General features: G+C 40.6%; 1 protein-coding gene across 1 annotated transcript in view; it reads left to right on the forward strand.

Annotated features, from left to right (window-relative positions):
- Itga8 (integrin subunit alpha 8) overlaps positions 1–15,740 on the forward strand; it is a 165,092-nt gene that overhangs the window by 104,095 nt on the left and 45,257 nt on the right. Inside the window, exons 20-22 of the mRNA XM_055593745.1 lie at positions 1,330–1,477; positions 8,410–8,502; positions 13,426–13,505. Of these exons, the coding sequence (XP_055449720.1) occupies positions 1,330–1,477; positions 8,410–8,502; positions 13,426–13,505 (321 nt within the window). The remainder of the gene's footprint in view (positions 1–1,329; positions 1,478–8,409; positions 8,503–13,425; positions 13,506–15,740) is intronic.

Consider the following 15,740-nt stretch of genomic DNA (forward strand, 5'->3'; position numbering starts at 1 on the left):
GCCTGGACCATTTCATCTTTCATCAAGAGTCTGGGGCAAAAGTGGTTTTTGTTGAACGTAAACTCATGTGTGGTGTGGCTCAGGTTACATTGACTTGCCTGAGTCAAGTGAGAAAGGCTTCAGTCCACACCTTAACCAAACTTGTTTTCACAGCACCCCATGACTTAAAGGCCTCCTTAAAACTGTCAAAACAAAATTAATTTTAATTTACTGGCGGGAGGACTTAAAAGGCACACCGGGAGGTCAAGCAGAAGGTGTCAGAAGTCAAATGAGAATCAAAGGTCTCCACAGTTGCCTGTAACGGTGCGCCCCGACTCTGGAGCCGGTCATTGCACTGCTGTGCTGTGGAAAGAAACAGGAGAACGGCATGAGGCAGCCCTGGTGGGAAAGCATGGCTCTACTTCTCTCACCCAGGAACCCCTGAGCTACCAGGGTTTGGAATCTGCGTGGCAATCTCTCCGGGGACCTGCCTCAATGTTCATAACTCACTAAGTGTCAAAAGCAATAGCTTTGAGGAGGGGTCAAAAGTGGAAATGGCACTTCTAAATATTGGTTTCATTTGGAGTTCAAAGTGAACTAAATTTGCTTAAAATACTTCAAAACCCTCCATCGGCCATTTGAGATTCTGTTCCGCCTGCCTGCTTTTCCTTCTTCGCATCCACATTCCTGTGAGCCCTTCCTCTATTGCTGTCTAAAGGAGCCCTCTTTCTCTCCCTGCAGCTCCCTCTCTCCTTAATGGGTGTTCTCAGTGATGTGAAGGGGCTGAGAGCTCTTCGCTCCGGCTCTGAAGTCAAATGCTGTTTGCAGGGATTTTGTTAGCCGAGTTCTCACTCTGCTGATGGCTTCAGACTGGCCGCAGTGGGAAGACACAACACTGCAATCCACAATGATGATATGTATCAGTTTTATTTTTTAGAACAAATTGTTAAATAGTTGCTTGCACAACGGCAACATTTTCCCACCTTCCCCACTCAGAACTTGCTCTCTTAAATCTTCCTACAAGCCTTTCATGACCATCTGTCTTCTTTCTCAGTCCTAGCCTTGCATTTACCATTTTCCCTTTTTCTTTTCTGCCTACTCATTATTTTTCTTGGTTTGTTTGTTTCTTTGTTGTTGGTTTTTTTGTTGTTGTTGTTGTTTGTTTGTTTTAACACAGACCCTTGATATATAGTCCAATAGTCCAGGATGGTCTCAAATTTTCAATTCTCCTACCCTAGTCTCCTGAGTGCTTAGATTATAGGCACACATTATTTAAATTTCTTAAATAGAATATTCATGAATCCAGCGGTATGGAGTTCCATAATCATTCCTTTTAAACTGTGTTTTCAGAGATAAGCATCAGATAATTATTGGGGATGAAAACCACCTCATGCTTACAATAAATGCAAGAAACGAGGGGGAAGGAGCCTACGAAGCTGAACTCTCTGCTATGATCCCGGAAGAAGCACATTATGTTGGGATTGAGCGAAACAACAAGGTAAGTAAAAACTAAGCCTGATCAACAAGGCTGAGTCTTTCCTCCCAAAAGAGATGAGAAGGCAGATGAGCTGCCTTTCTTGTCAGCTCATAATAGCAATGAGCCAGGAGAAGATGGGCTATGAAGTATTTAAGTCTCTCTCTGCCATGGTACAAAGATAAATTGGCCAAAGACCAGGAAGGGAGCTGAAGCAAGGCAGAGAAAAGACCAGCCAAAAAGGCAGATGACTCATTTCTCAGACTAACCCCTCTCCTCATTGCCCTCGCAAGCCTTGTTTTGCGTTCCTTTAAGTTCCAAGAAGATCATAGGAGGCCTGGTTTTTATTACTGGTGATGGAAGAAGAGCCAACCAGAGCTGCTGAGCACTGATAACAGCCTGGACAGGAACTGCAAAGGAAACACATTTATTTGTCTTTCTTCGTAGTCCACATGTTTGCGACTGTGACCAGAGAAGGCTCTGTTTCTTCCTGGTGTGCCAATCTTCAATGTCACTCTTTACTGAAAAGATAACATTGCTACTTATGGCCTTCCAGATCATTACCAGAACATGATTCTTCCCATTCAGTCTGTCCCGGGAACCTGTAGTATTTTTAATCATAGTATCTGGAAAAAAATCATTCCAAATAGGCCAGTGTGGCATGCAAGTAATCCTAGCAGCCAGGAGACTGGGGAAAATGGATCGATGAGTTGAAGGTCTGCCTGAGCTTCATATCAAACTAACTAAAAAGACTGAAAACAAGCAAACAAAGAAAAACAACATTATAAATGCTTGGTAGATTGACAGTTTCTCCATTTCAGAAATATCTGAGACATTCAATTAAGAGCAGAGACTAACACTCACATTCTTTCACAGGAATAGGAATAGCTTAGGCACCTCATAAATGCTTGCTGATGGATTTATTTAACTAAAAATTATTATGTGTCTACCACTTTCTCAAGACCACATTTTCTAAGGGGCTTTCACAGTCTAATGACTGACTTATGTCATGGAAAATGACCCGTCTGATGTGGCGTTGTCTTTGTAAGAGCCTTTAAAAATGTGTAGAAAGAGCCTGGTATGAAGTCTATCCCTACAGTCCTAGCACTTGGAAGGGAAGAGGCAGGGTGATCACAAGCTCAAGGTTAGCCTATCCAGAGAAAGCTCTTGTGGAAAGAAAGAAGAAAAAGGAAGGAAGGAAGGAAGGAAGGAAGGAAGGAAGGAAGGAAGGAAGGAAGGAAGGAAGGAAGGAAGGAAAGAAAGTAGGAATAGAATTGGTGTGAAGGAGAAAGAAAGAGAGAGGAGGGAGGGAGGAAGAGAGGAAATGAATGAGTGAAAAAAGGAAAAAGTAAGGGGCAAATTTTTTTATTTATATTTTTAGTCTCATGCATTCTTGTTTTCTCAATTAAAAATTTAAAAAATGTTTTGATCCAAACAGCAATTGAGTATCTTTGACACTTAAAATCATTATTCATTTCTATTAAAGAAAGTGATTTTAAAATATATGCACTTATCAAGTTGTGTACCGAGACTTTTCCTGTCAATTACACCTCAATAAAGGGATTTAAAACAATGATGCAGAAATGTCCAAACCCATCCTCATCATTAGGGAGAAAAAGTTTCCCTGCTTTTCTGCAGTTGCTATGGCATTTTCCTCCTCTGCTGCAAGCATTAGCATTAGTTGATATTCCAATTTCTCCAAGGAATAATCTAAAATTCTCCCATTTCCTCCTTCCTTTAGTTATGGTCCTTTATACTTGTTTCTCTGTTAGGGTTATTTCAGTACATAGCAAACGGTGGGTAAGTACAACACTCACCCAACATCTCCATGGCAGGTTTTTCTACCAAAAATACTGTCTCATAGTAAAACCTGCAGCAAGAGGAACAAAAGAGATGGAGGATTGAAGGTGCTCAGTGGCTGAGAGCAGATGACCAGGATTTGCACCTCACGACCCCACGCAGCAGCTCACAGTCACTGGTAACGCCAGCTCCAGGTGATCTGACAGCCTCTCTGGCTGCCACACACAGGCCTACAAACACATGTGCTTGCACACACACACACATGAACACACAACTAAAAATAAGTCTATTAAAAGGAGACAGAAGGAAAACGCCACCTAAGATGCTTACATGCAAATGATATATAAGCATGTAACTTAAATGTGTAGTTTAAGAAAACATGTCTGGGTTACCCTCATATTTTTGTTTTCATTTCCCACACATCACCCTGGAGACCCCTGACATTTCTTTTAAACGTCTGTTTTAGAATGTTCTTTTAATAGAACATCCAGTTCACTGTTTACTTTGTGGCAACGGGAAACACCAGAGTCTTATCTCTGTATCTTTGGCTATAAACATTGTAAAGAACATTATCCACAAACTCTCCGCTGATGTCCCTCAGGCAGAGCCTTTACTGCATCTTTACATCTCACACGACACAACTGCATTGTTTTCTTCTTTTGTTTTTAAGTAGCTTGGGGCTTTTTGACTTCTAAACACAAACTCAGCATAAATATAATAGGTATTATCTGACTGTAAGTTTTTGTGTTCCCTGTTGGGAAACTGCCATCCTCTAGAAAACAGGAATTGAAATGCCTCTCTGAATACACCGTTATTGTATTTACATATATGGTTCAAACCTACCACTTTAACCAGTGTGTGTGTGTGGGGGGGTGTGGATGTGTGTGTGTGTGCCCATGTGTGCACATGGACTCACTCATATGCAGGTGTGCGGTGTCTGTGTCAGTGCAGCACATGCCGGTGTGTGTGGAAGCTAGAGGTTAGTATCAGGATGCTTGCTTCAGTCACTCCTTCACTCCTTAATTGTTTTAGGCAATTTCTGTCCCTGAGCTTGCTTCTGCTGTATTGGCTAGACGAACTGGCCTCTCAGATCTACCTGTCTTTACCTCCCAGTGCTGGGATTACAAACATGAGCTGCCATGCCTGGCTTTTATGTGGATGCTAAGTATCCAAGCTCAGGTCATCATAATCATTCAGCAAGCACTCCAATGCACCAAGGCATTTCCACGGCCCGGTTTAATGATGTTTAAGTGTGCAAATATCAGCATCTCTCTCTCTCTCTCTCTCTCTCTCTCTCTCTCTCTCTCTCTTTCTCTCTCTCTCTCTCTCTCACACACACACGGTTTTATAACCATCACCACAATCAAATTCCAGGACTCATCGTTGTCCCAAGCTGAAGTTCTGGATCCATGCAAAACCTAATTCTCTATTTCTTCTCCTCTCAGTAGACACTGTCCTGCTACATGTCTGTAGATTTGGCTATTCTGGATATCTCATTTACATCCCCACAGAAATCTCTCCCAACCACTGTACAACTCAACTTCACTCTCCCACACCCACATGGCTCTCCCGGCAGTTTTCTGTCTCAGAGTGGTACCTACATCCAGCTGTGTCTACAGCTTAGAGTCAACGCAACATCTGCCTGATCTTTATTCTTCTCTCCAAGTACTAAAACTGCCACTGCCTTCCTCCAGGCTGACATGACTCAAATCAGAATGTTACCTGCCCTCTCCTCATCGCCCCATCTTTCCCTTCCAGGCTCCTCTTCCATCTCCCCTCAGTCCCTGAAGCCTCTTGGCTGCACAAGAAGCATCTTTTTTTTTTCTTTTATCTTTTTCTTCCTTCCTTCCTTCCTTCCTTCCTTCCTTCCTTCCTTCCTTCCTTTCTTTGAGTCAGGGTTTCTCTGTGTATCCTTGGCTGTCTTGGACTCACTTTGTAGATCAGGCTGGCCTCAAGGAAGCATCTTTCTGACAAGCAAGTCTGACTGAGTTTCTTTCTTAAAGCTTTTGTTAGTTTTGTACTGTCTTCTGGGTAAGACTCAGATCCTTCAGTGGGTTCATCCTCCATGACCTTCCTTCTCCATAGCTTCAGCCTCACTGTTAGCCCTTTGCTTCTTTCACCCCAATGCCTCAGATTCCAGCTGGAGTGAATATTTGTTCAATTCATCCCTCCATTGAGCTCTTCTTCCTTGGCACACTAGCTCTACAAATTCACCCTCTTCAGCCACCTCACCTCTTTCTGTTTATCCTTCAGGCTGTCATAATAATTAGGACACACTAATAACTGCCGATGGCTAACAATGAAGACTATCATGATTACTGTGCAGTCATTGTGGTCTCGGTATTTCTCTGAGCTCTTGCATGCAGTGAATTTGCATGATCTTGAGAGTGACCTAATAGAGAGGAAGCAAATTTGATCTATGTTTCATAGATAAGGAGACTTGTGCCATGTACTTGAGTTACATGGTTGTTGCTTTGCAGAACTAAGACTCAGATCTCAGCTATTTTGAACCACCGAATAAACCCTGCCCCACTCAACTTAGATGCTACCTTCTCCAGGATGTCCTCTCTGATTGTATAACTGTGTGTACACTTCTTCCTTAAATCCTATTTACTTTGTAATAAAAAATCATGGAACTCTTCTGTAATTATGTTTTCATTGCTTGCTACAATTTACCTGTTACAATTGTTAAAATGATTAGAAATTCAGTAAGGACATGGGGTCTTGTTTACCTGGTTAGTATCAGGCCCAAGATAAATATTTCCAGGAAATGAATAAAGGAGTGAATAATGCTCTAAGAGTTATAAATGGATTAGAACAAAAATGTCCCTGGAACCACTGAGAAAAATAATCTAGAAATGTCTAGAAAAACAATTGGTTTCTTTTTTCATCAGAGAGAGAAAATAAAGGTTAAAAAAAAGGAATGTGGAGACGATGTGGGAGGAAAAGCATTTAAATTGATGTCAAAGAACTGTTTGTAGAAAGCTGAGAAAATGTACATGTGGGCACCGGCAAGGTGGCTCAGCATTAAGAGCACTTGCTGCTCTTGCTGAGGACCTGGGTTCGGTTCCTAGCACCCACGTTAGCTTGACACTGTCCATAACTCCAATTCCAGGAGAGCCAAAGCCGCCTTCTGGCCTCCTTGGGCACCAGGCATGCAGGACACATAGATATACACATAGGCAAAATACTCATAACACATAAAATCAAATAGTTTTTCTTAATTTAAAAAACAAAACTTTAAAAAGTGCATGTTAAATTTATTAACTCTAGAAACTAAATCCCTTGGTTACAGTCAAAGGAAACATGGACACTTTCAAATGCTTTTTAATTTTGTTTTGCTTTCATGATTAACAGTCTCAGTGTGAAACGCCTCTAAATGATTACTCTTAGCCACAAGTTCTAAAAATGAATACCCAGTAAACCTACCTTTGAAATGCTAGCTTTGGAAAGATGCTTTCTAGTGCCTTCTTGAAAACTAGCCTGCCCTCTGCAGGGTATTTGTAAAGAGCTTGTGTTAAATGGTATCTCCAAGTATAAGCCAATCTGCTCTTTCTCATTAATCAGTGTGGGCATGTCTACCTGGGGAGGCTCAGAGTGGGCTTCTATGTCCTTTTAGTCACCTGTATGAGGTGTTTCTGCCCTACTCTGCTGCTTTGTGTAAATTCGGCTACACACGCTGAGATGGGACAGCTTCCAGAAGCCCTGCCTTCCTGCGGCTCACAGTCTCAAGTGCTGTAGAATTTGTCAGTAAAGACTAGATGTTTTTGTTTTGTTTTGTTTTCCTTTGTTTTGGTGAGGGCTGTGTTGGGGGTGCAGTGTCTCTAAAATAGAAAGGAACAGGGAAACATTTCTAAAACTTTTATTTGAAAACCTCCTATTGTTTCCTTATGTAAACTCCCAGAAACACTAAGAGAGGAACAAATTATCACCACACTAGGAACCTTCTTCTACAGACTTCCTGTAAGTTCCCAAAGGTTGCTCCACTGTGAAAGCCATTCATAGATTATCTTAGGGAATATATAGGCCACAATTTGGTCGCATTTAATGACTTAGAGTGAAATGACGGAGCGGTGTAAGAAGTTGTCACCAAACACACAGTCAAGGCTTTGAAAGAAGGAGAGAAAATTGGGGTAAAAGTGAAGGGTGGATTTGCAGCCCACTGGCATTAGCATGGAGACATGGGTGGGACTATGGGCAGAAGGCTGTGAAGAAAAAGCTCTCTGCTTCCTTTCTCATCAGCCTAACCTTGAGAGTTACCCCAAAGAGAGCAAGAGCCTCTTCAAATGAGGTTTTCACAAATTCTGATCCAGATAGGACATAGCAAGAGGGGCATAGATAGAAGAGCCAGTTAAACATAGATCTTAAATATGAATCAGAGGATAGGCCGGGACTATAGAAAGCAATGTGTACAGAGCACATGGATATGAAATTGCCTGTGTAGCACTGGCAGGATTTGGTGGTATCATGCCTGTAACTCCAAATCCAGGGATCAACATCTTCTTCTGGCCTCAAACATATGTGTGCTTATACAAACACACACACACACACACACACACACACACACTCAGACACACACAATACACTAAACACTTTTTAAAAATAAAGAAAATACCATAATGAAATTCATTCACTTGTATGCTAAACCAAATAGTGAATTTTTAAAAATTACATCTTAAGTATCTTAAAGATCAAACACACCTGATGGAATCATCTTAAAATTCCTCTGTGATGTATAGAAAAGAGTTCAAGGCAATTCCCCTACAGATGGCCACGGTGTCATAACTGCGTCCCGTTTCCCTTCTGTGGTGTTAATGTAAGGACTGAATCGGTTTGTTCAGATTTGATCGCTTTTTAATCTTAATGTTCTGAGTTTAACACTAAAGTGTAGTGAAAGTACAGATGTTCACAGAAATACTGTTTGAGCCTCTGATTCCTCAACAAAACATGAGTTTACACAATTTTTCCTAAAGTTTAACGTGTGCTTTTTTCCCTCTGGTTTTTCCCTGAGTCAATGATAGCAGATGGACTCTGTGCAGTGTGACCCACAGGTGTTTGAAATCAAGGGGAGCGCTGAGGCCTCCCACATTGCATGCCAACAGGGCATCACTCATTCTGGTCCTGAACTCCACAATGGTATTCTTTTCCCGTTGCAGGGACTGAGGCCACTGAGCTGTGAGTACAAAATGGAAAACGTGACCAGGATGGTGGTGTGTGACCTTGGGAACCCGATGGTGACTGGAACAAATGTAAGAGAAAGCCAGCCGTCCTTACTAATCTCCAACTGACTGAATGTTACAGAGGGTTAGGAGAAAACTCGCCAATTAGCACTCAGCAAAGAGCAGCTAAAACAGATTGGGCAGGAAATTGCGGGCATAGAGGGATTTAGCACTTTAACCTACACGGGTGATAATGGCTCGTCAAAAACACAAAAAGGTCTGTGCTGTCACACACTTTCTCTGTAGACTGTGCCATAATATCTTATAACCACAGCAAGTCAGCGATAACACTTGCACCTGGGATTTTTGCCTCTGATTGTTTGTTGTCTTTTAATTCTAATACAGATTTTAAAACTACAGTGTTAAGTTCAAAAGCTTTAAAATAAGCTGTTTAGGAGGGCTCATTATGCAACTCACTTGGTAGGAAGCCTGCCTAGCACACCCAAAGGCCTGGGGTTTGAGCCCCAGTACTTTGTAAACCAACCTGGAGTGGATTCGCAGGCCCTGAATGCCAGCACTCAAGGTTTGGCAGAAAGAGGAGCGTAAATGCAGGATTATTTCCAAGCTACAGTGAGTTCAAGGTCAACTTATGCTGTATGATGCTCTGTCCAAAGTGGCAGGGTGGGGGTGGGGGTAATTTTAAAATATATTAGCAAAGAAAAACTCTTTCCAATATGCCTCCCATATGGCTGTGACAGTGTTTCATGTTAAAAATAGCCATGCTCTGGTTTGTAAATGCTTTATACTAGGTCTGTGTTTGAAAAACAGGGCTAAACAATGCTTCAACAGTAAGAGTGCTTGCTGCTTTCTGGAAGAGGGGTGGGGTTCAGTATCCAGCACCCACATAGCTCACAACCAACCTGTAACTCTAGCTCAAGTGGGTCCAACACCCTCTTCTGAACTCCATGAATACCTACACATATGTGACATGCACAAACACACACGAACAAATCAATCAATAAATATTAAGTAAAATACATTTGAAAACTACAAAGGATATAGAGCAGTGAAAGAAAAATAAACCGATTAATGACCTTGTGAGTGAATAGGAATTGATTCAGAATTCCTCGTAGGCAAGAAGTTATTTTATCCATCTCCAATTTAAGTATTCAAAAGCAACACTTCATAATAAATGTAACAGTAGCTATTTTGAAGTCAGGGAACAAGTTCTAAAAAATGAAAAAGTTACACAATTAAATCACAATAAAGAGAACTTACATAATCCTCTATTTAAAATGAGGTGAATTAAAATCATCAGTGAAATGGCCTGTTTGAAAGGAACATTGTGAAAATTTACAATTGCCTAAGTTTTCATGGAACACTCCCTGGTGGACTCTCAAGAGTGATGGCCCTTGGCCACCCTTTAAAGGAGCCTCTGAGGTCACTGTTGCTCATCCTAGGCATGCCTGAAGCGGATCCAGAGTCTTACATTTCAAAGATGCTGACAGGTCTTCTAGCAGATAAATCTTTTTTCTCTCAGCGTCTCACAAACTTAACTGAGCCTCCGGAAGTTTGTCCTAACCAATAGCGCTTCCCCATTTATGCTTCAGGATAGCATGTGCATTTGCATAGTTGTTTTCTTCCTTTATACTGTTGTCTTGCAGTGATCTTGGGTATTAAAAAAAATGTGGCTAGGTGGAATTGTGTAAGCCTACTTCCTGTATTAAAAAAATAGTAATTGACTTAATAAAGCATTTTAATGCAAGCCCGATGTCTGCAACAGAGTCCTGTTAGTTCCCATGGATTTAGTGTCTTCTGTGTGCCGAGCCGACCACTAGAGAATCACTGCTTTAATGCCACCTTGCCACATTTCACCCATTTTCTAGACAAGGACGCTCTGGCCTGGAAAAGTCAAACACATTGCCTGAAGCCACACTGGTGATGAAAGGCAGAACCAGGATTCCAACAGGCCTGACCACAAATGCCCATGTCCTGCTCTGCAACGCTGTGGAAAGTATTGACTGAAAACTAATGCACACTAGATGGGACATTAAAAGCAAGATATGAAAGACAGAATGGAGCATTTCCCCATTATAACCCCTTTAGTTAGAGACTAGCGATCCTTTCCGTGAGTCTTCAAGGAAACAAATCCAATCACTTGCTATGATATGAATACATTAACTAAAAGACAAGAGGAAACTGGAGTGACGTGAGGGTATCAACATCAGCATCTACGGATACAGTCAGTCACTCCTGTTCAGTATTGACAGTGTTAAATCTGGATGGTGGATGGTCTAAAATCACCAGTAACTACAAGTGGACTAAAAGCTGCCCACCAGGACCGCACTGAGAAAAGGATGAAAATGGCAGTGTGGTCTGGACCATGGAGTGTTTGTGTGACCGGCTATCAATCCATTTTACCAGCAAACACTTTCAAGAAGGCAGGGAAGTAAACTGTTTAGACTCATTTATCTCTGGGCCCCTAGCAGAAGAAACCGAATAGTTCCTTATCTTGCCCTTTGATGCCCTCAAACACATCTAATTTTATTGCTTTCTAGTTTGTTAGAAAACGTGCTGATCTGCCTGCCTCTTAGTTTTGCGCTTTAAAAACACTCTCTGTCCACACAGAGGAGTGAAGTGAAGATGAAAATGCAGTTTTACTATTCAAAAAGTACAAGTAAATAAAATGCCAGGAACATTTATCTCAGGCCCAGTATGTTTTTTAAAAGTTTCCAAGTGACTTCGATTTTAATTTAAACTTGTCAACTCGGCAATCAGAAGTCTGATTTCTAATTTTTAAAACGAAAAGTTGTTTACATATGTAGCTGCCATGATGATGTAAAATAGTTATTACATGCTAATAAGATTTACACCTTGCAAATTTCTCTTAAAAAAAAAAAGCAGTGCAGATGGGTTCAAAGCTTTTTAGTTAACATATGTGACTATTTTTAAGATTTATTTTATTTTATTTATATGTATATGCGAAAGAGTATATATGATATGTGTGGGACTTCTTCCCAAGTGGGCCAGAAGAGAAAGAGCAGCAAGGGCTCTTAACCAACAGGAAATTGTCATGTCTTAGTCTTATCTAGATTGTTCTGTAATGAGGACCAGCCTGAGGGAGCTTTCGTCACAATGTAGGGAGACTTCCATGACTGCACGTGTAAGTAAGGACACACTCTCATTTTTTCAACAATTTTTACCACGCCCTCTTTGGTGTACCACCATATGCCTGCTACTTTGCAAATGTGCCTGATAAGATAGTAAGAAAACACATTATTCCTGTAGAACAGGACCCTTGATATCAGCAACGTAGTAGGCTGGGTGAGAAAAGAATACCAAAGGAGACAGAGGATAAGAAAGGGAAACACGTGCCTTCGGTCGTGACTTCAGCCAATTCATTACTCCTCTTATCCTGAGAAGGTTCCAGAAACACTTGAAGTTGAAAAAGCAAGACAACGTAAAAGCAAAAGTCTTCCAAAGAAGAGAGAAGAAAACGTGAAGAGGTCTAACAACAACAACAAAAAATGGACACATTTGAAAAGTAATTTCTCAGTAGGGCATAAAATATTGCACATGCTTTATTGTAAACATGTGTGTGCTCTCCCGGCCAGGTGTTTGAAACAAGCATGAAACCAAGTGCTGGAGAGGCAGAGACCCAAAGATCCTTGGGGCTCCAGGTTCAGGGAGACAGCCTGTCAAACTAAAACAGAAATAAAGATGAGGTGGACACCCAGTGTCAAACTCTGGTTTACACACACACACACACACACACACGCACACACACATACATACACACACATGTACCTGCACATACACATGCATACTCACAAAAACACACATGCATGCATGTGCACATTCACACACACACACACACACACACACACACACACACACACAAAGATGCTAATGCATTTAGCTCAAACACATCAGGGAAAGACCCAGAAAAGGAGGAGTTAAGATAAATTATTGTAGGTCATTGCTGCTGATTCTTAGTGACATTGGTTTGTTGTTGTTGTTTGGGTTTTGTTTTTGTTCTTTTTGCTGGATTTATTCTCACAGTGCAATAGCTGTGAGTACTGTTCCTGGAATCTGCCTTACAGGGACTAAAATTCCAGCTCTGTCGTTTATTTGCTCAGTACCTGGAGCGGGGCCCTCAGTCGCTCCCCTCCTCAGATAGCTATTGGATTGGAGGATGTCAACATAATCACTACCTCAGACAAGTCGTGGTTCCCTGAGACAAGGCGAACAGGGCGCAGAACAGTGCTTAGATGACCATGTCCCATCATGAATATGTGTAATATTATTGTGTGTATGTTAGTTTTCATTTTCACTTCCTCATTTACACTCCTCATGGGCTTCTTTTTCTCCATTTAAAAAACTATTTTCAGGATACAAAAATACTAAGAGCAGTTTTTACAATTTAGAAAATAAAGGTCAAAGAAATCCACACAACCATAACCCCAATGTAGTCTCTTGGAATATTTTTCTACAATTCACTCCAGTGATCTTAAACATACAGTAGGTTTGCTTGCGTGGACTTTCCAAACTACACCAACATACCTGACACACAGAACTCTGTAACCTTCGTTCTTGGTTGAGCACCATTTATTAGGAGTATCACCCACATTCAGCTATGATCTTGCCAACTACACCAGTGTTCAGAAAACGGAAGCACACTTCTCTAAATCTTATATATTTGTGTTGTTAGAATTTTTACATCAGGGAAGTAACAGCAAAAGAGGGACTAGATGGTGAGAGAGAGAGACAGAGAGAGAGAACAAACAAAATTGTGCATTGAACTGAGTCTTCTGGGCCTTGTGAACTCATTGTGGATTTCTTATCTCGCAGACATCCAGAATCCAGAACAGGAGATAGGCTGTGGGGGTGGTTGGAGTCGGGGTGATCACTAAGGTGGTGCTGTCACACTGTGTTTAAGAGTCGTCCTGTGAATACCTTTGTGTCCCATGTGTGTTATTGTTGTATTTATTTATTTGTTTGCTTTGCTTTTAGCTTTCTTTGGGCCTCCGATTTGCTATTCCCCGTCTTGAGAAAACAAATACGAGCATTAACTTCGATCTCCAAATCAGAAGGTTAGACTTTCAAATGCATACTCTGTTGACATCACTCTCAAATGAAGTGCCTATACTTCAAAGAGTCCCCCAAAATTAGAATCTAGACTTTCACAGCTCCCATTATTTTTAATTATTCTCAATTATTTCAGCTCCTCTGTTATTTTGCATTTTTAAAAAGATTAAATAATATAAGCCAGATTTTTTTTTCTTGAGCAGCTCCTCAGCCCTCTTGATTCACCTCTACTTTTCCTCCTTCCAGAAACAGGGCTGTTTGTTATACCATAAAGGACTGTACCGCTCTATACTATATAGAATAAGGTACTGAACCTACTCTTACTGTGTGCGTTCAGTAGGCAGTAGGCTAACTCTTGGAGCAAAATCTGAACAAAAAAAATTACAACTTGAGATCTCTGAAATGTTTAGGAAGGACTGAGTCTAAGTACGGTCTGAGTGGCCGTTCTGTGGTAGGGAAGGAGACTTAACCCTGTGTTTGAGGGCCTGACCGTCTCTACCAATCCTGAGCCACACAGACAGCTGCACATCTATCCTACGTGTGACCTATGCAAGGATCTGGCATGATCTCACCCCTTTATTGTCTATTCTGTGGCCAGAGATATTTCATGAACAGAAAGCCCTACACAGAAATGAAGCATGCAGGCTGTGATTTCCCAGACATGAACTTCATTTCAATCAATTTAATGATTCTAGATTCATATGAAATGGAATTGAATAGATGTAATATATAATTAATATATAATGTAATCTAAAATATTATATATGAAACATTCCTCATTGAGAAACATAAGTCTTTCTAACAAGATTCCCTGTCAAATGGGCATTTTTTTAAGTCAAGCATTTGAAAAGCTTTAAAAACACTGATATAGATGACACGTGGGTACCTTCCATGATAATTTATATCTTGCCTGGTTTGCAGAACCTTTGCTGTAACCATATGAATGGCTATAAAGTTGGTGTCTATTACTTGGTTCTCAAATACTCTGTAATTCACCTTAATATCTTATAAGATGAAAGGATATTAGGATGTGATTGATTTTATGGTAATTACTCTGTATAGCAGATTACTTTCTTACATCAGTAAAAGGCTTGAGATAAACCTTAGGATGAGACTATAACTAATGAAACCTGGATGTGACCCCACCCCCTTTTCCCATCCCACCCAAAGCTTGGGGCAGCTTTCCAAGTGACTCAGATGTTCCTTTCTCACCTCAATTAACTCCTGTTTGAATGTGTTTTTGTGACGAATCCTAGGACTTTAAATTTTTTACCCACATTAGCAATGGGATAAAAATGGAACTAAGTCTTCTATGATAACTCTTCATTTTACCCAAAGATATTAAAGCAATTCTTCACAACTACCAAAACATGTATTTCCCAAAACATTCATATGGTCTTCAGTATTTCCATTTTTAAAATTCTGAGAGTGCATTACCAAGCTTAAAGAGAGGAAATCTTAAAGCAAAGGCTTCAATACCACCTTAGACAAAGGCCTGAAAGTTCTATTTCTCCTTGTCATTGTTGGTGTCAGTGATCCTTCATAGGCATGAAGCCTTATGTCACTTGGGCAAAGAATTTCTCTTCCAAATATGTAAACACTTCATCTAGAAGGACCATCCAGGGCTAAGATAACAAGCTAGCCCACTGCTTCTTCCTTCTTCCTCTTGATCTTTAGATAAGACAATCTATGAGAACTGTTGCTTACCAAAGAGACAAAAGCACCTAGATAATGTTCTACCTGGACACCCCCAGAATCCACCATGTAGATCATACTTTAAACAATGAATTCGTCAATGAAGAATTGAATTAGGTGGAATTGGAAATGACCACATGGCTAACATTCATCTTCTTCTAAGAACAAGTCATGATCATATTCCATGTCTGCTCAAAACAATTGTAACATTATTTTTAAAATCATAAAAATGCAGAAAAAAAATCTGGGACATCTATCAGAGATCACATTCCCAAAGTATTTGAGAAATAAAAGAATTTGAGAACAGGTTTTTTAAAAATAAAAAACTAAATTATTTGGAAGGTGTTTATCTGTATGCTTTGCTGGCTAACTCCAAAGATGTAAGAATTCACTGAGGTAGCTTTGTATGCAAGTTAAATGTGAAGAAAGAAAGAAAGAAAGAAAGAAAGAAAGAAAGAAAGAAAGAAAGAAAGAAAGAAAGGAAGGAAGGAAGGAAGGAAGGAAGGAAGGAAGGAAGGAAGAAAGGAAGGAAGGAAGGAAGGAAG

This window comes from Psammomys obesus, unplaced genomic scaffold (assembly GCF_907164565.1).
Source record: "Psammomys obesus unplaced genomic scaffold, mPsaObe1.curated_primary_1811, whole genome shotgun sequence".
Classification (NCBI taxonomy): domain Eukaryota; kingdom Metazoa; phylum Chordata; class Mammalia; order Rodentia; family Muridae; genus Psammomys; species Psammomys obesus.